At 37.2% G+C, this 24,958-nt stretch overlaps 1 protein-coding gene and 1 long non-coding RNA gene across 8 annotated transcripts in view; one reads left to right on the forward strand and one right to left on the reverse strand.

Moving 5' to 3' along the window:
* TACC1 (transforming acidic coiled-coil containing protein 1) overlaps positions 1–24,958 on the forward strand; it is a 161,540-nt gene that overhangs the window by 21,888 nt on the left and 114,694 nt on the right. Inside the window, exon 1 of one of the 7 annotated variants that reach the window (XM_074287297.1) lies at positions 4,482–4,624. The exons of 3 other annotated variants lie outside the window; for them this stretch is intronic. In XM_074287297.1, the coding sequence (XP_074143398.1) occupies positions 4,554–4,624 (71 nt within the window). In that variant the 5' untranslated portion in view covers positions 4,482–4,553. Of the gene's footprint in view, positions 1–4,481; positions 4,625–24,958 lie in introns of those variants that run through there. 3 more of the 7 variants (XM_074287289.1, XM_074287290.1, XM_074287294.1) reach the window with 3 other exon arrangements.
* Positions 965–4,732, reverse strand: LOC141554901 (uncharacterized). The gene is made up of 3 exons (XR_012486003.1): positions 4,639–4,732; positions 1,772–3,405; positions 965–1,325 (listed from the first exon to the last, which is right to left on the reverse strand). It is a non-coding gene; the product is annotated as an uncharacterized LOC141554901 (long non-coding RNA).

Raw genomic sequence — 24,958 nt, forward strand, 5'->3', positions numbered from 1 at the left:
ACTGTGAATGAAGCAAGAGAAAAACACCAAAGGGTAATATTCTTCTTGGAAAATACTTTATTTAGATGGGTTACTGTTTGTTGATCAATTGATTGATTAGATCTTGAGAGTATGTTTTGATTATAATTCTCCTTATTTCTCACTGAAATACCAGAAGGGTGCAGATTTGGACTATTAAAGGAGGCAAATTTATATAGGTCTGACTTTTAGCATCTTTCGATATTGATGCCTGATAAAAGCAAAAGAAGTGTATGAGGTAGAGTCAGGACAGAGGTAAGAGACTTCATTTCCCCAGAACCAGAAGCTGGTTGCAATCCAGAGGAATTAGGGAGAGTTGAAGGACCCGAGTAAAACTCATGAATTGGTCCTCTCTTCTCATTTTTATAGAAATAACATTAGACAAATAACAAAAAAAGGTAAAGAGGAAAGAAGTCAGTCAAAATGCAGACTGAGGAATATATAAGGGATGGAATGAGAGGGCACAATTATCAATTATTCTTAGCACCCCAAAATTTAGAGTTAAGCCTTTGAGATCATTCCGTTGGAAACCTTATTTTATATGTAGCAAGTATATTTTGGTTCACTCTCCCAAAGTCAAGCAAACTGCACCTGCCCTTGAAGATTTGGGAGTGTTTCTGCTCTAATCCTATCATCCCTAGCTCAAACCAACTGTATTTTCTCCATTAAGTGAATAGTGACTAAAGCCTCAACTTCATTTAATATCCATCAGTTCTTATAAAGATATATTTGCTTTGAAGATATAGGAAGAACAAAAGGACATATTTGTCCTCAGCATCTCAGAGGTACATATTGTTCTCTCTTATCTCACTTTTGGTCTGAGTTAGAGTGGGCTCAAGCTTAACTTGGTTTTACATAGCATCTATCCTACCAAGTTTATATGCAAATGTGGCATGACTGTCAGAGAAATCCTTATCTCAGTTACCACTAGACTGAGTCTCAAAGGTCATTTTTGAAAGCGTCTCTTTATTCCAAGAGGTATAAAATGCTGAGCTATCTATAACGCCAAAAGTCTCTAACCTTTTCACCTAAAATAGAAAAGAACTAGGAACTATTCCCAGAAGTTCATGTAGTAGTCTTAGTGGAGATTGCCTGCCTAGCCAGAATTAGTAGCATCTTGGTCAATCAAAAATTCATCTTTTAATAATGAGGTTTAAAGGCCAGAACTAGTTGCAGAATGTCTCTGCATACTCCATAATCTTTCAAAGTTATTTCCATTTAACACCATCATTACTCTCTTGAAAGCAGACACTTTAGCCTCTTCACTTGCAGAGACTCCATTAGAAATGTTCTGCACATGTGGCAATCTGTAGGGGATGGGTACAAGAAATCAAGATCCAGAAAACTTTTATGATTTAAGATCACAGATTAAAGCAATATCAATTAAATCAAAAAGTTTTTGAAATATGATTTTGTACTCAATTAAATCCAGGAATTCTGACTTTAAGTCTAACATAATTCCACTATAAAACTAATAGTTCAGCAACCAGTCAATAAACATTTATTAAGCACCTACAGTGTGCCAGCTGTTATGCTGGGTGCTAGGAATGTAAGGCATAAAGAAATCCATGTTTTCAAAAAGCTTATAGTCTAATGGAGGTGGTTATTGTCCAGTCATTTTTCAATCGTGTCCAATTCTTCATGAACTCCTTTGGTGTTTTCTTGGCAAAGATACTGGAGTGGTTTTCCATTTCCTTCTCCAGCTCATTTTTACAAACATGGAAACTGAGACAAACAGGGTAAAATTACTTACCCAGGGTCACTCAGCTAGTAAGTGTCTGGGGCCAGATTTGAACTCGAAGAGGATGAGTCTTCCTGATTCCAAGCTTGACATTCTATCCATTTCAACACCTAGCTGTCTCTTATGGAAGAAAAAACATGAAAACAACTCTACAAGCAAGATAAATATGGGATAAATTGAAAAATAATTAGCAGAGAAAAGATATTATCATTATGGAGATTTGGGGAAAGGTGAGATCTTATTTGGAATTTGAAGGAAGCCAGGAGGCAAAAATGAGGAGGGGGAGAATTCTAGCCATGGCTGGAAAGTGGAGGTAGAGGAACCAGTGAAAATGCAAAAGAAAGCTTGTTAAAGGGATAGCAAAAAGGCCAGATTACAGAGTAATGGAAAGGAATAAAGTGTAAAAAGGCTGCAACAATGTGGGAGTAGAAGAGGTTGTAAGAGGTCTTTAAAACCAATTAGAAGATTTTTAAAAATTTCATCTTGGAAGTGACAGAGAGCCATTGATATTATTGTGTAGGGGATGATATAGTTTTAGGAAGATCACTTTGATAGTTGGATGGAAGATGGACTGGAGTGAGGAAAGATTTGTAGCCAGGAGTCCCACAAACAGACTATTGCAATAATCCAGTTGTAAAGTGATAAAGGCCTGAAAAAGGATAGTAGAATGTCAGAGAAGAAAAGGGAGGCACTAGTTTCTGTCCAAAGATATCTCCTTAAAAGATCATAAGATCATAGCATTTGGAACTAGAAGGGTCATAGGTTCATAATGGATCTCAGAAATCATCTCATTCAATCCATTTATTTTACAAGTGAGAAACTAAGACCTAAAGAGATAAAGTGACTTGTCCCATTATAGGTAAATATAAGATCCAGAATTCCAATCAGGATCACCTGACTTTTCCAGTACAGCATTTCTTCCACTATAACATAGTGACTCCATTGCCTGGACCCACCATAGCACTGATATGGATATGAGTTAATCCAATCTCTCTCCCTTTTCTTGTTATGTGGGTCAGAATAACAACTATGCAAAAGGAGCTGAAAGGAGTCAGATTTTCAAAGTGACGAGCCAAATAATGTAATCTGAATTACATGCCAAATGTTATTGTGTGGTCAAGACCAATTCTTTGTGACCTTATTTGGGTGTTTTTTGTTTTTGTTTTTGTTTTTTACAAAGATACTGAAATAGCTTCCATTTTTTTCTCAGTTCATTTTACAAATGAGGAAACTGAGATAAACAGGGTTACAAGACTTGCCAAGGATTATACAATCAGTGCCTGAGGCCATATTTGAATTCTGGAAGATGAATCTTCCAGACTTCAGGTGAGGCACTTTATCCACTTTGCCCCCTAGCTATCAGCTGAGTGGGGAAGGGAGGGCTCTTTGAATGGTGCCTGTGAGAAACAGCAGTCCATAATAACAGCAACCTACAGCTGCTGGCCAACAGCAGAGTTCTTGACTCAAGCTGGACCCAGCATGATTATGATGAAATATGACGGTGGACAACTCAGAGGCAATGGCAGTGAGCAGGAGCCAGGATAAAGGCAGCGGCTGCCAAAGCAGAAGGAGAAGAGATCCCGAAGTCCAACTCTTTCAATTTACAGCTGGGTAAACTGAAGCTCCGTGTAGTGATTTTCCCCACACTAAAAAGAAATCAAATAACAATATCTAGATAAGAGTCCATAGTCTTCTGAACTTTAAATGCAGTGACTCTGCACAGTATCACATCCCTTTAGGATTAGCCTCTGGTAGCCTACCTAGGACCCCTACACACATTAACCTTCCAGCCCTCAGAGTCTACAAGTTGCTGAAAGAAACTCAATTAGAAGAGCTCCTGAACTTGAGCAAGCATCATCGACCTGCTACAGAGCCCACTTTCCCCCTTCCCTGTTCTCTCCCTCCCTTCCCTCTCCAGCTGTGCCTTCCACTCCTCCTCGTCAGTCACGTTTGAGGAGCAAAGGAGCAGAGAGAGAACCAAATCGTGGGCTTGGCTCCACCCATTAGAGGAGGGGATCAGCTGTGAAGCACCGCAGCTGTGATCCGTGGAGTAGCGAGTCTGGGACTTCTCGTTCGAATCTCTTCCCTTGCAATTTATTGCCTGTATAACTGTGATCAAGTCATTTTAGTTGTGTGGCCCTTAGTTTTTTATCTGTCAAATAAGGGAGCCAAGTTAGATAATTTTCAAAGTCCATTCCAGCTTTTAATTCAGGGATTCTTAACTTTTGGGGGAGCCTATAGATTTCTTTCAGAATAGTTTTTCTTTTCTTTTCTTTTCTTTTTTCTCTTCAAAATAGGTTTTAAATAATTGAAGGAAATTTCAGTTAGCGCTTAGTGAAAATAAAAATGCAATTTTTTTTTGCCCATCCAAGTTCTCTGAAATCTCAGGCTAATAACTCCCACTTCAATACTATACTTTTCTACATTTATATGACAGCGCCCGGCAACAATCACATCACTCATTCTGTTTAGTGGGTTGGTAATGCCTTCCCTTCTCTGGGCATTCTCACTCCAATCTTGGGTGATCTAGACTGCAACTGGCAAAGTTGGCAGCGGTTCAGGCCACCTCCCGCCCCCCGGACAATGCTGTTGCCTCGAGCGAGGCAGTCGGAAGGTCCCGGGAGCCTTTCCCTGGGGTTGGGGCAGGGCTCAGGACCCTGAGGCATAGCTGCCCCCTCCCACTCTCCCACCCCCTGCTCCACCCCCTCTTCCTCCCTCTAGCCTCCAGTCCCGCCTGCTGCAGGGCAAGCCGAGGGGCCGAGCGGGAACCAACTCCGCGCTAAGTTAAGAAAAGATGGGAGGCTCTTTTTCCCAGAATCCGAAAGACGCGGTTGGGGAGAAGCCTCAGAAACCCAGGGAGCCTGTGTGAGTCGGAATACCCTTTCTGTTTCCCGGATCGTGGCGAGAGTCCGTCTCGATCTGGGGCCCCAAGAGGAAGGAAGGTGGCCAGGGCTGATTCCCGAGGAGCCAGGCAGCGCCGGGACGTGCCCAGCTGGGGCAGCTGCAGCTGCCGCCGCCCCGCCCTCACTGGGAGTCCGCAGTCAGTCGGTCCACTGGTCAGTGCTTCCAGGCTAGCCTGGGGACTTAGCAGCTCCCAATGCCCCCAGAGTTCCCCGTTCACTCGGGATGGGGCTGGAGGGGAGACCTGCGAAGTCTCTGTGCTGGTGGGGATTTGGTGTCCTGCTAGTGTTGGTGGACCAGCTACATGTGAATTATCCTCGGGTCAAACTGAGTTATAATTGTGTGTGGATGTATCTGTATGAGTGAGGGGGGCCAAGGTCAGCAGGAACCTTGACCTTGACTTTCAAAGAGAAGGCACAGATCTGATTGTAAATGATCTTTGATAATGATTTCATTATAAGACCAGGATGGAGACCTCAGATGGGGAAACAGGCCAACTAGAGTTGGATTCCAAATTTCAAATTCTTTTAACTACTGCACCATGCTTCTTTGCCTTGTGCAAAAGGTACATCAATATACAATTATCCACTCCAAGCCAAGTACTTATTAACCTACTATATGCTTATTAAGATTTCTTTAATGCAAATTGGAGGAGGATAAAGGGGAGGAAATACTGATTTTTATTTTGCCAACCCTCCCCCATCCTTCAGTTTTCTAGAATCATATAGCTTCCAAAGAAGTTAAAATATGGTTTTCCTTGATTCGGAATTACAGGAACTGGTTTTGAGAAATGACTTTGTTGTTGCTTTCTTTGAACAAGTGGCTTGATTTTTTTGAATCCAGTTTCTTCATCTAGAAAATGGGGAGAGGCTAGGTGGCACAGTGAATAGAGAACCACATCTGGAGTTAGGAAGATTCATTTTCCTGACTTCAAACCTAGCCTTAGACAATGACTAGTTGCTTGAAGCTGGGCACGTCATTTAATCCTGTTTGCCTCAGTTTCCTCATTTATAAAGTGAGCTGGAAAAGGAATTGGTAAACACTCTCCAGTATCTTTGCCAAGGAAATCTCAAATGGGATCACAAATAGTTGGATGGTCCTGAAGAACAGCAATATCTTCTTCGCCTACCTCATAGGGTGGGTGTGAGGATCAATTTCTCATATGCCAGTTATTCCAAAGATTCCAAAAGTCTTAGTGCAGTTTACTGCAGTAAAACTGCACTAAAACTTTTAGAACACCTTGCATGTAAAGAAAAGTAATATGTAAATATGAGCCATTGTTATTTTATAAAGGAGAATTTAGAAGAAGTGACTAGAAAAAAGTGGCTGTGTGATTTAATGGAGGGAATATTGGAATGGGTTTCAGGAACTTCTGAGTTGCTGGAGGTAGTTTCCACATAAGTCCTTAACATAATGACCTTGACTAGAAAGGCAATATAGGAAAGAAGGTTTTCCTAACAAAGCATCAGAAAATATGATGGACTTTCCCAAAGACATCAAGGAGTGGTTGAGTTCTCCATCATCATGTGGATGGATGGGGCATTATTTGTTGTAGATGTGGTGGAGTGGATTCATGCTTTGGTTAAAGATTAAACAAGACTTATTTTTGAGAAGACCTGAAATTCTGTTTTGTTCAGTCATGTTTGATCCTTCATGACCCCAATTGAGGTTTTCTTGACAAAAACACTGGAGTGTATTTATCATTTCCTTCTCCAGATTATTTTATGGATGAGGAAGCTGAGGCATACAAGGTTAGTGACTTGCCCAGGATCATAAATGTCTGAGGCAGGATTTGAATTTAGGAAGATGAATCCTACTGACTCCTGGCAGAATACTCTATCTACTGTGACACCTAACTGCCCCAAATTGTGACTCTGGGCCCTGTGCCATCCAGATGCCTAGAATTCTGATAATGTGGTCTTAAGGATGACTAGCCTTTGCTTGGCTTGCTGAGTTGGTGCTATTAAATCAGGAAGCCTAGAAGAACTCCTAATGATTATAGTTCAATTCTCCTAGGAGATGAGTGCTGTTTTGTAGCAGTTCCATTTTGAGAGGGAATATAATGTTGGAAGACTTATTAGACGCTCATGTTCTAATTCAGCAATGATTTCAGTAACCCCAAGAGTTAAAATTCAAATGACTTTGCATAAATGAGGCCATGTGGTAGAGGGAAAAGTCCAGTGATTTTGGAGTCAGCAAAGGCCTGTATTCAGCCTCTTTCACTCTGCCATTCTTTCTGACCTCCAGAGTCCTCATATGTAAAAGAGGCATAATAACTCCCATATGTCTATTTCCTAGAGTTGTTGCAAGGATTAAGTGAAGTAAAGTACTATGCAAACCTTGAGACATTACATAAATGTCAGCTTATTTAGCAAACTGGTCTGAAAATTCCTCTTCATTGGGGAAGAGGGGGGGAAAGGAAGAGAAGGGAGAAAAGAATGGAGAGAGACAGACAGACAGAGACAAAGACAGACAGACTTGGCAACACTCATAAGGAAAAGGTTGACTCAATGAGGATTTTTAAGTTAAGTTAGAATCAGTTTGAGGGATTTTTGGTAGGGTTTGGGTTTTTGGAAACATACACTTCCTTAGTATTCTTCAGTTTGATTCCACAAATGGCTTCTTCCAACATTTTTAGGAGAAAAATTTTATGGGCCCTAAAGTAACGGGTTCATGTCCAACTCATGACTTTTCAATGCAACATATTTTGAGAAAGGGAGAAGAACTGCACTATCACATTTAGACAGCCTAACTTGTGGTGGGGAGACTTATAATTATCTTTTCTAAGGAAAGTTTCCTTAAGATTCATATACTATTGATGTGGACAGATAATTCTCATGAGTTTTGATTACACCCCAAGACCAAAACTCATTTCTGGAAGTTAAAAAAAAAATCATCTTAGAATTTAGAGATGGGAAGGATTTTAAGGTTCATCCATATCCTTTGACTGAAAAACCTCTATTGCTATTTACAAATTGTTTCTGGGTGTGTCACTTTTGACTTTATGCTACATTCATTTAGGGAAATAGCCTGGCTTGTTTGCTCTTTGTAAATAAGGGTAGGGTTTATTGTGTATCTTGAAGCCTATTGAATTAATTCAATGAGATCATGTTCTCACTACAGTACTCCAGAAATAGACACACTGCTGTCAGCTGGAGTTTCTCAGCTTGGTGAATTTGGTGATTAATTACAAAATCTGTTTTTCAGCATCTTATGACAGTAGATTGAAAATTGTCCTCCCTCATATGGTTCTGAAAACCTCCTCCTCCAAAGAGCACATATCTAGCCTCAGAAATGATGAACACAAAATCCCATAGTGGGTCTCTTTAACTTAACCTGCTATATACAGGGCACTATACTAGCCAAGAGGGATACTAAGGGATACTAAGCTGAAAACCACCAGTTGCATCAGCAGTTTATATTAAACTATCAATAAACATTTATTAAGTGGCTACTATGTTTATTAAGAGGTATTATGCTAAGTGCTAGAAGTACAAAGAAAGCCAAAGTCAGGGCCTGCTCTCAAAGACTCCACAGACTAATAGAAAAGATAACATGTTAACAACTGTATACAAACTAGTTAATATACATGATAATTTGGGAGAAGTTTCAGAAGGAAGACACTGCTAGGGAGTATGGGATGTACACAAATAAATATAATGCAAGGGAAGGATTACTCTATGGCTACACATTGCCTTTTCAGACATATTCCTCCCCTTCTATGCATTCCATTTTCTAGCCAAATTGCCCCATTTAATATCTTTCTCATGTTCCATTTCTGTGTCTTAGTAGACTGTCCTCCTCCATATCTGAAATGCAAATGCACTATTTTCTCACGGTGTCGCTTCAAATCTCTAGTCTCTTGAGAAACTTTTTTCTGGCTCTAAAATTACCTTGATTTTACTTTGTATCTATTTGAAAATATACATATTGTTTCACCTAGCAGAATTGAGGTCAGAGACTTTATCTTTGGGTCTGTAGCACCTAGGACAGTGCCTGGCATATAGTAGGTGCTTATTAAGTCTTTTTTGATTGAAGTACTCTAGGAATATATGAAGAGAAAGAGGAAGGATAGGAAAGAGAAAGAAAGGGGGAGGGGAGAAGACAGAAAGAGAAGAGAGACAACATACACATACACAGAGAGAAACAGAGAAGTAACAAGAATCAGGGGTGGGGAAGGAAGATATTTATATTTGAGCATAACCTTTGAAGGAAGATAAAAATTCTAAACCACAGAGTTGAAGAAGTATATATCACATATAAAAGAAGACTTACGTGAATATAGGGAAGCAGGAGATGGGATATTGAGTTTGGGGTTCAAGTAACTTCAGTTGACTTGATAAGCAAAATGAGCTTGAATGTAGGGTACATGAAAAGGGGCAATATGAAATAAGGCTAGGATGAGAGGTGTTGGAAAGCCTTGAATGCCAGACTACATGTTAACAGTTTATCTCAAACAATAGGAAGTTAAAGAAGTTTTTTGAGTGATGAGTGATGTGAACAGATCTGTGCTCGTGGAAGACTATTCTGCAGCTCTTTAGAAAATGGATTGAAAAAAGAAATTGGACACGGAGTTCAAGTGTGAAGTTTTTTCACTATCTAGTCCAAATAAGACGGGATGGTGTGTGCCAAAACTAAGTTTTAGAGGAGATTCAAAAGGATAGAAGGGATTGCCAAAACCCAAGAAAAAGGGATGAAAGGCACCTAAGAGATCAACTCTCTCCTAAATGAATTTACTTTATAACATTCCCCAGCATGTGGCCACAAGATTCTGCTTGAAAAGTTCTTCTATATGGCTGCTGAGGAAGTTGGTACTTTGTCTTAGGCCCCAGTTACAGCAGTGCCTGAGAGAGAGTCATCACCATTATAGCATTCATGAGGTCTGCAGAGGATATGATGCTCAAGACCAGTTTCAATATGAATTGGAGCAGATTTTGGAAACACACACACAAAAAAAAAATTAGCCATAGAGCCTACCCAAATTGGCCACGAGGCTGCCTGCTGATCACTACTGGAAAGTGCCTACATAAGGCAGTTGTCCTGGCAGGCAGTGCTCCTATGTTCTCTTGGATTATTCCAGAGATGGGGGGAAACAGTGTAAAAAGACACAGATGAGAGATGGAGATTCACTTCTAAAAAATTTGAGATAAGAATCTTAGAGTTGGAAAGGATCTTAAAACATCTTAAAACCCTATCTTAAATACTGATTTTTAAGATTTTTAAAATCTTGAAAGTCTTTTAGTCTCCTACCCAATGCATGACTTCCTGACATATGGTATGAAAAAGATAACTTTAAAAGCTACAATTTTAATTAAAAGAGGTTTAAAAGGCAAATTCAAATACAAAAGAGGGCTTGTGGTTTATTTAATACTTTCCTTTTTAGCTATATATGGCAGGCCAAGCCTTCAAATATTTCTGGAAGTGGAAGGATTTAATCTATTCTCAGAGGAGGTTGCTGATATCCTGTTGGGACACATGGAGAGACTGGATAACACTGATCTCCAGGAAATGCCCCTTCTCAGACTAAAGGAACTATAGAATCTATTGTTTCTTTGTGAAATGTTTTTTTTTAAGTCACTCTTGAGGCTTCCAAGTTGATAATACTCAAAAGTCCCTACAGCTGTTGAAGTTATTGATGTTCCTGCATATTTAGAATCTTTATTTAAGGAGAAGATAAAACTTTTCTCTCCCCAAAGCTCATTTGTAAAAGATGTCAATATAGATATAGTCAAATGAGAAATTACTGAGTGTTTAAAATATTTTTAAAAAATTAATCTACTCTCCCAACTCCAAACACAAAGAATAACAGAATTGGTAACTCATCAAGGTCCATCATGGTAGAATATAAGAAGATATTTTCTTTTCATCTAGTTCATTAGTTCATTCATTTATTCATTCAATTCAGCTTAACCATTTATTGTCAAGCACTGTGCTGGGCACTAGGCTGCAAACAAATAAATAGTGTCTGCTCTCAAGTGGTTTCTGTTCTACTAGAATAGATTTCATTCAACAAATTTTCTCATATTTTTATTGATATTTTGGTTTTATATCAGATTCCTCCCCCTTTACTAAGGGATACTTACTTTGCCCTAAAGATTGAAAAGAAAGAAGGAAAAAGTAGTTCAAAAAAACCAGTCAGTAACTGTGTCTGACTGTGTAGATAATATTCCATAGGCCTATTCCCCCACCTCTGCAAAAAGGAGAAGTAAATATATGTGTGTGTTTATATATGTATTTAGCTATATCTTTATATGTATGTGATATTATATACATACATATACATATATCTACATATGCATATATACATGCACACACACATATATATATCTACATATGCATATATATATATAGGAATACATATGTATGTCTGTATATGTTTTCCAGCTCTTACCTATGGCTAAATCTGGCCATTATAATGGCATTTATTTTCATTCTTTTACTTTCTTTTTTATTCAAGAAATATTTTTTAAACAAAAGCTATATTATGACAAAGACACTTTAATTGTACAGGCATAGTTTGAAGCTGCCCAGGCCAATGTCATTTTGTTAATACCTTATAACCAAACTCTTCTATGAAGGTTTGACAATTGGCTGTCATGTTGGCCAAATATTATCTCTGTGGAGTTCATTGCAACACTGACATTTCACTCAATGTATTGTGTATAATGAGTCATATTTTAGAATCTTAGAATTTTTAAACTGGAAGGGATAGAGGGAAAGAAGAAGCATTTATTAAATTCTGACTGTGTTCGAGACACTATGCTAAGCGCTTTGCATTTATCTCATTTTTCCCTCATAATAATCCTGAAAGGTTTATAGTATTATTATTCCCATTTCATAGTTGAGGAAACTAAGGTAAATAGTGGTAAAATGATTTTCCTAGGATCACTCTGCAAAAGAGATCTGAGGTTAGATTCAAACTCAAATCTTCTTGGAGTCTTAAGACTCAAGACCTAGCAGCTATCTAGCCCCTTATCCCTAATTTATTGATAAAGCTATAGAGGCAAAAAAAGGAAACTTACTGATCCAGTCTCACCAGAGAGTCTCAGCCAGGATTCAAGTCTGGATCCATTGGGTACCAAAGTAATATTCTTTCCCTTCAAGCAACATGTTCCCATAACTACTGAATTTTGTGTGGAAAGGCATGCCTGTAACACAAAGAGTGGTGATTGCCAAGAAGCTATCCAAGAAGACTTGAGATCACAGGTTTAGAGCTGGAGGAGACCTCTCATTTTCTAGATTGGAAACCAAAGCCTTAACCTCTCTACTGACCTCCAGTCTCCCATCCTTAACTGCTTACTGTGTATCTTGAGCTGAATGTCCCACTCAATGTGTCCAAAATAGAACTCATTATTTTTGCCTCAAACCAGCCTTCTTCCTCACTTCCCTATTACTGTTGAGGCTATAACCATTCTCTTAGTCACCCAGGCTTTAGCTTGAATGTCATCCACAACTCCTTACTCTTCCTTATTCCCCTTTATCAATCTATTGTCAAGTTCCATCTAGTTTACCTTTAGACATATCTCCTTTCTCTCCTTTGACACTGCCACATTTTAGTGCAGGCCCTCATTACCTCACACCTGGACTATAGTAGTAGCCTGATGCTTGGTCTACCTGCCACAAGGCTTTCTTGCCACTCTCCCACTCCATTCCATCCTCCAAAATCATCTTAAAATTCAGGTCTGATCATGTCACCCTTCTACTCAATAAACTCCAAACTCAAATATAAAATCCTTTGGCTGATGTTCAAGATCCTTCATAATCACACACACACACACACACACACACACTCTTTTAACTTTTTTAGCCTTTTTATACCTTAATCCCTTCCCTTCCTTACAATGTACTCTGTGATCTAGTCATATTGGTCTCCTTATTGTTCCTGGAGCAAGAGATTTCATTTTCAGACTCCAAGAACAACCTTTATTCAGGTAACCTTCTCTATCCTCATCTTTACCTTCTGGCTTCCTGAGCTTCCTTCAAGTCCCAGGTGAAATTCAATCTTCTGTAGGAAGCTTTTCCTGATCCCCCTGGGTTCTACTACCTTCTCTCAGTTGAGTATTTCCAATTTTTCTTATATATAGCTTGTTTATAGATAGTTGTTTGCATGTTGAGGAGTCCATTAGCTTGTGAGTTGGGACTGCCTTGCCCTTTTCTTGTAGCCCCAGGAATTTGCAGTGATTGGTACATGATATGGTCTTAATCAATATTTATTGATTGACTGTCTATCCTAGGGAGCTTGCCCTAGGTCACCCAGGTAATAGATAGCATTAAACCTCACTAAAGAAAACTTCCTGAGAATGTTGTGGATTAAGATTTTAAAAATAAGGAAAAAGGCAGAGGACATGAACCTTCTTGGGATGTCTCTCCAAATGCAGATGAAGTTGGTTCTTTAGTAGTGAAAATGTCCAACTGCCAGCACACTTGAAGCATTTTTGTCTTGGTAGGACCTGGCAGAGTTTGTGCCCCACAAACTTTGAAAACCCAGTGATACCTTTGTATTGTGAAGAAGCATCAGAGAAAGTCTTCAATAGAGGAGGATGTGTATGTATCAAGTAACTAGGTGGTAGGTTGAATAGAGTGATAGTTTGAATCAGAAAGACTTGAATTCAAATCCAGCCTCAGATATTTAGCTGTGTGACCCTCAACAAGTCACTTAACCTCTCAGTTTCTTCATATGTAAAATGGAAATAATATTAGCACTGATCTTAAAAGGTGAGAATTAAATGACATATTTGTTAAGTTTCCATTTTATAGATAAGAAAAATGAGACTTAAAATGATTTTCTCCAAGATGGCACAGTAAGTGTTAGGGTCAAGGTTATTTCAAGTATATCATGCTGACTCCTTATAAGGATGTACTTGATTATGAATAGCACAATTAGCAGTGGTTATAAATTTTGGAGAGAAAGACTTTGGAAGGCAGATGTCCGAGGGGGGAAAAAAAAACCTTTGTGTTTTTCACATATTTTCAGTGAAGGAACGATTAAATAACAATTAATAAAAAGCATTTATTAGGCATTTATACCATGTAAAAGTATCATGCTAAGCGCTGAAGATAAAAAAGGTTCAAAAGATATTTACATTCTAATAAGGAAGAATGATACATAGGGCATATGGTAGGCAGAAAAGGAAGGGTGCTGCTATGGTTAAGTGAGGGATTTGAGGAGAAGCTTGATGTGACCTTTCTAGAGGTAATGGTAGTATTTGTATGGGGGTGGAAGGAAGGTGTGGATGCCAACTAATCAAGAAGCTTGTATTAAGCATCTACCATGTATAAAATTTATACTGAGTATAAAAAAATCAATAGTGAAAAAAATGAGGCTGGGATGGACAGATGGAAGAGTGGTCTATTCAGGAAAAAGCAATCAATGTGAAGTCGCTCTCTTGAGAGTTTGGCTTCAAGATATACCTAAATCTCAGAAATCTCATAAGGAAAGACTGTGCTTGGAGGAAATAAATCAATTCCTTTGTGAATTTCCCTCTTCCTCTCACCACCTGTGTTCTCATCATCACTAAAAAGTATTTAAGATCCCACTTGTTCTGGGTGTTGTGCAGAATTGAAATTTGTTGATGTGCAATTAAGAGACATGTGGAGAATGTGGGAAGAGATTTGTGGAACAGGCATAGAAAATAAAGCATGTGAGGAAGAGTGAAAAGAATTGGGATTTTTAAACTAAAAGGGAGGCATAGCTAAAGTGTCTGAAAATACTGCTTGCTAAGTAAAGGTGAAAGATGCTAAAGAAAGAAATGGGAAATAGTATCGATCCATTTCCAGTAAAGCCTGCACTAAAATGGTGACTTGAATTGGGTGACTAGGCTAGAGACAGAGGAATATTTAAGTTTTTCCACTAATGTTTACCTTAGTGCTCCTTATGGCAAGGGGTAACTTTTGTTTCTATAGGGCTCAAAGTATAATTGACAATATAGGTTCTACTGAGCTAGAAGAGTTTTGAGTACAGGCCTAGGGATGAACATCTTGAGACCATTCTAAGTTTAGAGATGGGTATCTCACAAAGATTGCCTACCAACTGATGAAAGGGAGAAGGAAGGGAACATGGCAAATCATGAAACCATTTACTGAAGGGGGGGGGGCAGATTTTTATGTGTCAATAGGAGAGCTTGACCCATGAAATCATTGATCTTTTGAGGTACCAAATTATATTTAGGTTAGATATTTAAAAAAAAAACTTACTTTAAAAGTTGTTGAAAAAAATAAAGTTAATTATCTGTGAAGGTCTTAGATACCCATCTCTCCTGTGCTAGACCTGCCTGGTAAAAGGGAGATGGGCTAGATCAGTGTCAATTTCCCCTTCTTGTTCTTGCCTTCAAGGAGCTTATATTTTATATAGGGAAGACAACAACTATAAGGAAACTAAAAAGAGAAAGGGGAGAAAAGACTTTTAAGGTGGCATGGTAGCAAAGCCCATTTGGGATGCTAATGAAACATGACCTAGCCGGGACCATAACCAAAATAGAAGCCCCTGGAAGGAACTCACTAGTGGAAGAAGTGGGGGAAGGGGAAGGGATCAATATGGCAGAGGGATATTTGGGATGGAGAAGGTGCTCCAGACAATAAGGAAAATTCCCAGGATTGTTCAAATCTCAGCTAAAATCTCACCTTCTTCAGGAAGCCTTTCCTGATTTTGCTTAATTCTAGTATCTTCTCTCTGTTGATTATTCCCAATTTATCCTGGATGTGGTTTGTTTACATATCTGCTTTCATGTTGTTTTTTCCATTAGGCTATGAGCTCTTTGAGAATATGAAAGCTTTTGCTTTCTTCCTATCCCTAGTGCTTAGCTCAGTGTCTGATGCACAGTGGGTATTTAATAAATGCTTATTGATTGAGATGGATTTTCTGAAGTTGATAGGTACCCAAGGTGATCACTGAGGTTGCTACAAGAAGAAATAGTACTAATCAGTGCAGCTTGATTAGCAAAGTGTTCAGTTGGTTTACTAAATAGATGTTACCTGGCCTCTTTTTGTTTTTCTTTGCCCTCTTTTCTGCTTAGTAATGACAAAATTAAATATTAATACTAATAGGTCCTGGTATGAGCCAATGTTTCCTCAAGTGGAAACATTTCTCATATGTGGAAGACTTCTAGGAATAGAAAATTATAGAAAAAAGATATATTTGTAGGATCTGGGAATACAAAGACAAAAGAGAATGCTCCCTGTTCTTGAGAAGCTTGATTCTCTTGGAAGATCCTCTGGGGGATGTGCGTATGTGTGTGGTGTGTTTCTGTGTATATATACCCATATATGTATACACATACACACTCATATATAGATACCCATACCCTCATATATACACACACCCATATATGTATATATATATATATATATATATATACACTCCTATATTTACATATACACCTACATATATATCTGTATATACCCATATATATGTGTATACATATATATATCACCCATATATATATATATATATGCATGCACATACATACCCATATATCTCTCTATATATATGTATATATACACACACACCTTTATATGTACATATACATCCATTTATAAAATATATATGCATATTCACCCATATATCTATATCTATATATACATACCCATATATACACTCCTATATTTATATACACACACACACACACACACACACACATATATATATATATATATATATATATACACCCATTTATATAATAATATATAGACATATATTGTCCATATGGACATAATCTAAATAAAATATCGTTTAATTGTGAAGATAATGTGGCCCTTAACAGGTGGGTACTCCAAGAATCATGAGCTTGTGTTTTATCTATCTCTCTTTAAGGGCACTCTGAACACTTTGTTCTGTCTGTGGAACTCCTGTCTCAGCATACAGATACTGTGGATAAAATTTAGAATAAAAAGAAACACCCCTTTAAAAATAGCTCTAACCAAAAAGGGAAACATAGATAATATATAAATAATTATGATGTTTTAAAATTTGCACAGTGATAGATATTTGTTGTCCCAAAAGTTTTACTGCAATTTAAACTGTTTAATAACAAAAAACAACAAGGAAACATTTGGGACACTGTAGATGTGAATGGTGGAGTAGTATGTGGGTACAATGGGGAGGGGTTATTATTCCATCTTTCCCAATAATTCTATGAACACAGGAAGCATTCTCAAATTGTAAAGTTGAGGAAATAGAGTTTCAGAGACAAAATTACTTGCTAAGAGAGCAGGGTATTGAATTTATATCCCTGATTCTTTCACAATGCCTTTCATTATAGCCAGGTGTTTCTTGTTAGCATTGCAGAAACCCTTGTAAAGTCCCATTCTCTGTTCAGTCCTGCTTCCCTAACCCCATTTTGAGCTGGCCAGGATCAACACCCACCTGTCATTCTCCAATCAGTTAATGCCCTTTACAGAATTCCTGGTGCTGTGGGCTTCCCAATACTTGAAATTGTCTCAGTTCCAGCACTCAGACATCCCTTTGCTGAGTTGTGTCCCCATGGCCTTCGGTTGTCCAGGCTTCTTAATACATTCCCATTTTGGTTCCAGTATTCCTGGCCCCCTCAGTTTACAACCTTTTTATTATAGTCTCTAAAGCATTCTTTTTATACAAAAGTCACTTTTCCCACAACCCCAAAAATGAGACTGACATTTCACATCTCTTTCAGAGCTAATCTACTCAATGTAATCTCTTAGCCAGTGGGATTCTGTGAACTTTTTTTAGACAAAGTTCTCTAGGAGAAAATAAATTTTATGACCTTTTCCTGCTGATAAGATGGATCTAAGAATGTAAATATTGGAGAAAACAAGTCCATTATGTTAGTGTAAGGTTATCATATGTTAAATGCCTAGTTTATTGAGAGTTTAAAACACAGAGTAAATAGAGAACTCCTATTGTTTTTGGTTTGGCTTATTCCTGCTTTTCTGGTTTGCTCTCCTAACAATTGTAAAATTATGTTTCTATGACTACATCAAAATGGTGCTTCAGTTAGCAGCAAGAGAAGAAAGCTAGACAATCAAATAATTAATATATTGAATGAAAAAACATGGTATTCTAAAAGATATTGACAAACTAGACTACTGAGCCAAATCTAATAAAATAAATTTGGATAAATGTAAATTATTACACATAAGTTCAAGAAATAAACTTTAGAAGTACAGACCTGGGGAGGTGTGATTTAATAGCATTTCTTCTGGAAAATGATGACAAAAAAAGGCATACTTAAGATGAGTCAACAAAGTGATATGGCAGAATAGATGGAAATAAGCATTTGTTAAGTACCTACTATGTGCCATTCACTATGCTAAGTGCTTCACAGACAGTATCTCATTTGATTCTCAACAAGCTTGGGAAGGGGTGCTATTGTTATATCTATTTTAGAGAATTTGATAAATTGAGGCAGAATGAGGTTAAGTGACTAAGGACACATAGCCAGTAAGTTTCTAGGGCCAGATTTGACTTCAGGTCTTTTAGGTGGCATCACAATGTACAGAGTGCTGGGTCTGGAGTTGAAGAAGATTCATCTTCCTGAGTTTAAATCTGACCTAAGATACTTGCTAGCTATGTGAAGTAACTTAGTTTTGTTTGCCTCAGTTCCCTCATCTGTAAAATGAGCTGGAGAAGAAAATGACAAACCACTCCAGTATCTTTTCCAAGAAAACCCCAAATGGGGTCACACAGGATTGAACATGACTGAAAAATGACTGAACAACTTCTTTACTTCAGGCTTTGCCCCTCCCCCATCACCATCCCATCCCTCCCAGCCTCTGCCTTCATAGACCTTATATGAATAAGAGCTTCCCAAAGTTGATGTGTTTTTAGTCTATGATGAATGAGAGAGCTGATGTATTGTCCTGTATCTTTGGGGGTAGTATTCATTTCTGGGAACCATCTTCCTAAAATAGAATGACTGGAGGGCATGATAATTAGAAGACATCTAGAAGAAGGTGATCTAAGATACATAAAAAGCCTGGAACGTGGACCACACCAGAATCTCTTAAAGGAAATCATGCAGAGAACAGAGAAGAGTAGATCATGGAGATATGTAATATTTGTCTTTAAATACTTGAAAGGTATTATATAAAAGAAGAATTAGATTTTTCTCTGCTGTGTTCCAGAAGTCAGAACTAATATTGGTAAGAGAAATGGTGTATCAGTAAAGTTAAACTAAATTTAGAAAAAAAAAATTCTAAACAACTAAATAATAATATTTTACATGAAATAGCACCTATCATGTGCCAGATATGGTACCAATTATTGTCTTACTTTATCTTCACAAAAATTCTTCAAGATAGATCCTATTATTATTCCCATTTTCTGTTGAAGAAACTGAGACAGACAAAGATTGAGGGACTTGCCAAGGTTCACACAGCTACTAAGTGTCTGAGACCAGATTTGAATTCATAAAAATGAGTCTTCCTGACTTCAGGTTCAGGACTCTATCCATGGTGCTACTTAACTGCCCCAAAGGCAGTGGGTACTGCTTTACTAGAAAGTCTTTAAATAGATCAGATGAGCATTTGTCAGGTTTATTGTAGAACTGATTCTTCTTCAGGGAGGAGTTCTACTAAATGACCTCTCAGGTCCCCCAGACGGTGGGATACTGGAATTATGAGTTCATCAATGCTGGTAAGTGCTTAAGGATAACTGCTCTGATCCTGCTGCAGCAATGTGGGAGCCATGATTAACCTTGGAAGAGCATACTTTTATTCATTGGATTTTAGTATACAATTGGATGGCTAGATTCAATTGTTATCCCCCAACAAATACCTGTGGTGCTTTACTGATTCCAACCTCTGTGTGTGTGTGTGTGAGAGAGAGAGAGGTGAGAGAGACAGAGTGCAGAGTAGCAGTACCTACTCTGAATCTATCTCCACAAATAGCATAGCACCAAAGATATAAAGGAAAAAGTGACAAATATGAAATAGACAAATCTCTAATTGCTCAGAAATGACTTAAATACTCCATTATCAGAATAAGAGGTGCCTCAATCAGAATTAAGTGCCTGGCAGGTATTGAATAAATTACAAATTAACATTTGAATTGAAATAATAAACCAGAGACGTGAACAATATGGTTAACAAGATAAAAACAAGCTATTTATGGAAAGAACTATTCTGAAAAAAATTAGTTAATCTTTAGTTTTTGTATGTAGGTATACACAGATCCTTTACAAATTGGTCCTTCACAGGGCTCTTATACTAATGCTTTAAAAGATTTAGAATTTCTTGTTTTGCATATTTACATATTTATAGACCTCAGCAGATCCACAGATGGATAGGTTGTTGAAAGAGTCTCTTTATTACTAACCCACCCCAAATACCAAATTCATCACGTTGTAGTAGCCAAGCTTCTGGCTATGTTTAGCATGGAGAAATACCTGGGCATTGCCAATTCAGGAATTTGTTTTGTTTTACTTGACTATGCATATTTGTTATGAGAATTTTATTTTGTTTTGTTCTTTTTTTAATGGAAGGGGAGAGAAGAAAGGGGGGAAATTTTTGTTCATAGAAAAAATGTACCTGTAATAGTAATGTTATACTTAGAATCAAAAGAGTAAGTACAAATAAAAATCAGCAGAGCCAGATTTTAAATACTGACTACTTAACTGACTAGCTGGGTAAGTTAAGTAGTCAGTATTTAAAATGTGGCTCTGCTGGTCTTTGGTCAGCTCCCTTAACCCACCTAAACCTCAGTTTTCTCTTATTCAAAATGTATTAATAATATTTGTTCTCCTTCTTCCCCAGAGTTATGTTATAAGGAGAATACCTTACAAACCTGAAAGGGCTCTATTGAGATCTCTCCTACTGCTCAGATTCTGTGAGATACTACTGAGGTTCCTTAGAGAACAGTCTATTTTTGATTAGAGAAATGCATACCTGTCAGATTGGCTAAGATGATAGGAAAATATAATGATAAATGTTGGAAAGGATGTGGGAAAACTGGGACATTGATGCATTGTTGGTGGAGTTGTGAAAAGACCTAATCATTCTAGAGAGTGATTTGGAACTCTGCCCAAGAGCTATCAAATTATGCATACATGCCCTTCGATGTAGCAGTGCTATTACTGGATCTGTATCCCCCAAAAAAATTATAAAAGAGGGAAAAAAGACTCGCAGGTCCAAAAATGTAGCAGTTCTTTTTGTAGTAGCAAAGAATTAGAAAAATGAGTAGGTACTCATCAACTAGTGAATGGATGAATAAGCTATTGCATATGAAAGTAATGGAATATTATTGATCTTTTAAAAAATGAACAGCCTGATTTTAGAAAAGCCTGTAAAAATTTACATGAACTGGGGCAGCTAGGTGGCATAGTGGATAGAGCACCAACCCTGAAGTCAGGAGGACCTGAGTTCAAATGTGCCTCAGGCACTTAACACTTCCTAGCTGTGTGACCTTGGGCAAGTCATTTAACCCAAATTGCCTCAGCAAAAAAATAAAAATTTAAAAATAATTTACATGAACTAATGATGAATGAAACAAATAGAACCAGGAAAACACTGCACATAGTAACATGAAGTTTGTGTAATGATCAACTAGGACAGACTTAGTTCTTTTCAGTGATTTGGTGATCTAAGGTAATCCCAATAAATTTTGGATGGAAAACACCATCCACATCCAGAAAAGTTACTGTGGAAACTGAATGTAAATCTGCACATGCTATGTTTACTTTTTTTTCCCTTTTTCTCCTGTTTTTTTTTTTCCCCCTCTCATGGTTTTTCCCTTTTATTCTGATTTTTTTCTCCCAGCATGATTCATAAGGAAATATGTAGAAATAATGAATTTATAACAAAAAAAGTTTTTTACATGTAACTGGGAAAAAGAAAAAGAAAAAAGATAACTTGATCCATTGCTAATTCTCTAATCAAAGCACTTCCAGCTTTAGAGAACCATCAAAAGCATGTCTCTACTGCTTGTAGCCTTTGAAAAGCTAGAATCATAGGTGTAGATCATCAAATACAATCTTTCATTTTCAATGAGAAAATTGAAAACCAGAGGTTATCGGAGTGCTCAGGGTCACACGGGTACTCAGTGGCAGAACTGACATTTAAACCTACAACCTTTAACTCTAAATCCATTATACTTTCCACAATACTGTACTCTACTGCCTCCTCTATGCTGCAGTGAGGTTTTAGAGAAAGAACTGAATGAAGAGAAAATCTTAGTAATTAAAAAATTAGATAGTATACATACTACAGTTTGGGACCGTGATAAAGGTAAAAACCATACCAAAGAATCACTGAGTATTTATTATATTAATTTAATTTAATATATTTAAGTTTGTATTTCATAGATTTAATCCACATTTTTTCCCCAAAATAAGAACAGTGATGGTTGTGGATAGAGAGTAGTGGATAAAGCACTGAGCCTGGAGTCAGGAAGACCTGAGTTCAAATGTGACCTAACATACTTACTAGCTGTGTGATCCTGGACAAATCACTTAACTTTATTTGCCCTAGATTCCTCATCTGTAAAATGAGCCGGAGATGAGAATAACAAATCATTCTAGTACCTCCTCCAAGAAAATCCCAAATGAGGTCATGAAGACACTATGCACAACAAAAGGACAAATTCTAAAGTAGTTTTCTATGTAACTTTGGTGAACTGGAAAATTTTAGAATATAATAACATTGTTTAAATAAGGATGAAAACATAAACAGTACCTAGGAAAATGTATGAGCAAAGCTATTCTTAGAGGATAATTTATAATACTTAATTTCTATATTTAACAAATAAGAAAGTGAAATACAGTGAATTATGTCTATAATTAAAAGCTCCAGCAAGAACATAAAATAAATCAAAGGGAAGTAGAGGAAAGGAAATAAACATCAAAGTTGGATAAAATGGAAATTGGCTGGAAAGCAATGAGATTAAAAAAGAAAATAAACTAAAAGTCTTTTGAAAAAATGTTCATAAAATTGATGGGGTACTGAGAAAAATTATCATAAAAAGAAAAAAGCAAAACACAAAATTAGAAATGTAAAAAGAGATAAAGATTACACACACACACACACACACACACATACACATATACTGTAATTCCTGTTCATGTCTATGGTTTATTAATTCAATTCAAATAAGCTTCTCCGATTCAGTCAATATTGCAGTGCAATGACTCAATTCTGAATGAAGAACCTCTTATTCTGATAATGGAGTATTTAAGTCCTTTCTTAGGGGTTTGTCTATTTTATTTCTCTATTTTGTATTTGTCACTTTTTTTTTTCTTTTTGGCAAGGTTTTCTCCTTATCTTTCCCTTCTCCTCTTCCCCCCTCCTAAAAAACATTTCCTTTCTCATCTCCACTTTCTGCCTTCCCTCACTTCTTTCAAGTCTCAGATAAAAGCTCATCTTCTACTGGAAGCCTTTCTTGTTCTCCCTTAATTCTACTGCTTCCTTTCTGTTGATTATTTTTAATTTTATTATTATTATATTCTAAATATAATTTGTTTATGAATAATTGTTTTAATATTTTATCTCTCCACAAGCTATGAACTCTTGAGAGTGGAACAATCTTTTTTTTTATTGAACCATTCCCCAACTGATGGGCATCCAATCAGTTTCCTTTTTTTTTTTTTTTTTTCCCTGAAAAGAGAGCTGCTATGAATATTTTTTTGTACATATAGGTCATTTTCCTTTTTATAAAAAAAAAAATCTCTTTTGATATTCATGGCTAGTAGTGGGATTGTTAGGTCAAAGGATATACATGAATTAATAATCCTTTGAATACAGATCATATCTTTTGATCATTTATCAGTTGGGGTATGGCTCTTATTTTTTATAAATTTGACTCAGTTTCACAATTACTATTGTATTTCCCACTGTTTACTCTTTCTCTCCTTTCATCCTGTCCCTCCACAAAGTATTTTGGTATTGACCACTCCCTCTCCCAATATACTCTGAGAGTGGGACAGTCTTTTACCTTTCTTTGAGTCTCCTACCTTTAGCTTAGTGATTAGCACACAGCAATTGACTGATATATAGCAACTTGTTTTATGAAGTATAAAAATACATTTTCTTCAATCAAATTGATTTTGAAGAATTTTTTTGTTAACCTAGATCCTTGTTGTATATTAATAAATCTAGTTGAAGTCAGGGAAACTAATGGATGAGAGATATTAAAATAAATGTTGGACCCAGAAGAAAGACCTGGACTCTTTACTGCACCTGCTGTTTGACTGTGGGCAGGAAAACAATGGTTTTAGATCTCCCTTCTTCTTCCAACAAGAAAATAGAGATAAAATCTGTAACAAAAACTCACAGGAATTGCTTTTCAGAAAAGCACTGAGTTCCAGTTTAGCCTCAATATAAAACTGACTATCACTTAATTCCTCAGTGTTCTAAGAAACTTTCTAACTTTTCTCAGCTATTCTCAAATTTTTTGGTTTTAGGGTCCCACTGAATTTCCTTTTTTTGGAGGGGAGAGGCAATTAGAGTTAAGTGACTTGCCCAGACTAATAAGTGACTAAGACCACATTTGAATTCAGGTCTTCCTGACTGAAGGATGGTGTTTTATCTGTCTGCTGCTGCCTCTTGCACTTTTGAAAAAGAGAGGACTCAAAAAGTTTTTAATTTATGTGGTTCCATATGTTAAGATTTAGCATATTTGAAATTAAAATGTTTTATTACTAGTGATATTATTCGATAATTTTGATCTCACAGACTCCCAAAAGGATCTCCAAATTCCCAGGGTCTCTTGAAGATGCTTTAATAACAGATGCTCTCTACTGTAAACTGCAGAGAAAGTATGGATCCATGTTGGGAAAAGAAATTTTCTCACTCAGGAATTCCCCATGCAAATGAAACCACAGCTCTAGACCCAATCTTGCTACTTCATTGGATGATTTTATTAACTCCCATGAATTTAATTACCATCTCCATAACAAATCTACTATTTTTGTCTCTCTGTTAAACTCCAATCTTGATTTTCCAGCTTGATACTCACAGTTATCTTGAAGATGTCCAGTAGATATCAGTATACCCAAACATGTCTAAAACTGAATTCATTATCTTTCTCCCTAGTCCCACCAATCATCCTCCCAGTCCCTCAGACTTAGAACTAGGTTCATACCTTAATCCTTACTATCCCTCTCCCCCTATAGTCAATCTTTTCCCAGGGCCAGTAAATTTCACCTTTGCAATATCTCTTGAATATGGATCTCTCCTCTGGCAATGTTTCCCCTCTGGACTGGATTATTGCAGTAGCCTGCCTACCTCCAGTAGCTCTTCAATCCATCATCCATTCAGCCATCAAAGTAATTTCCCTAAAGCCCAGAACCTTGTAGTGTCATTCCCTCCCTTTGTCACCCCACTCAATAAACT

Source organism: Sminthopsis crassicaudata, chromosome 2 (genome assembly GCF_048593235.1).
Source record: "Sminthopsis crassicaudata isolate SCR6 chromosome 2, ASM4859323v1, whole genome shotgun sequence".
Classification (NCBI taxonomy): domain Eukaryota; kingdom Metazoa; phylum Chordata; class Mammalia; order Dasyuromorphia; family Dasyuridae; genus Sminthopsis; species Sminthopsis crassicaudata.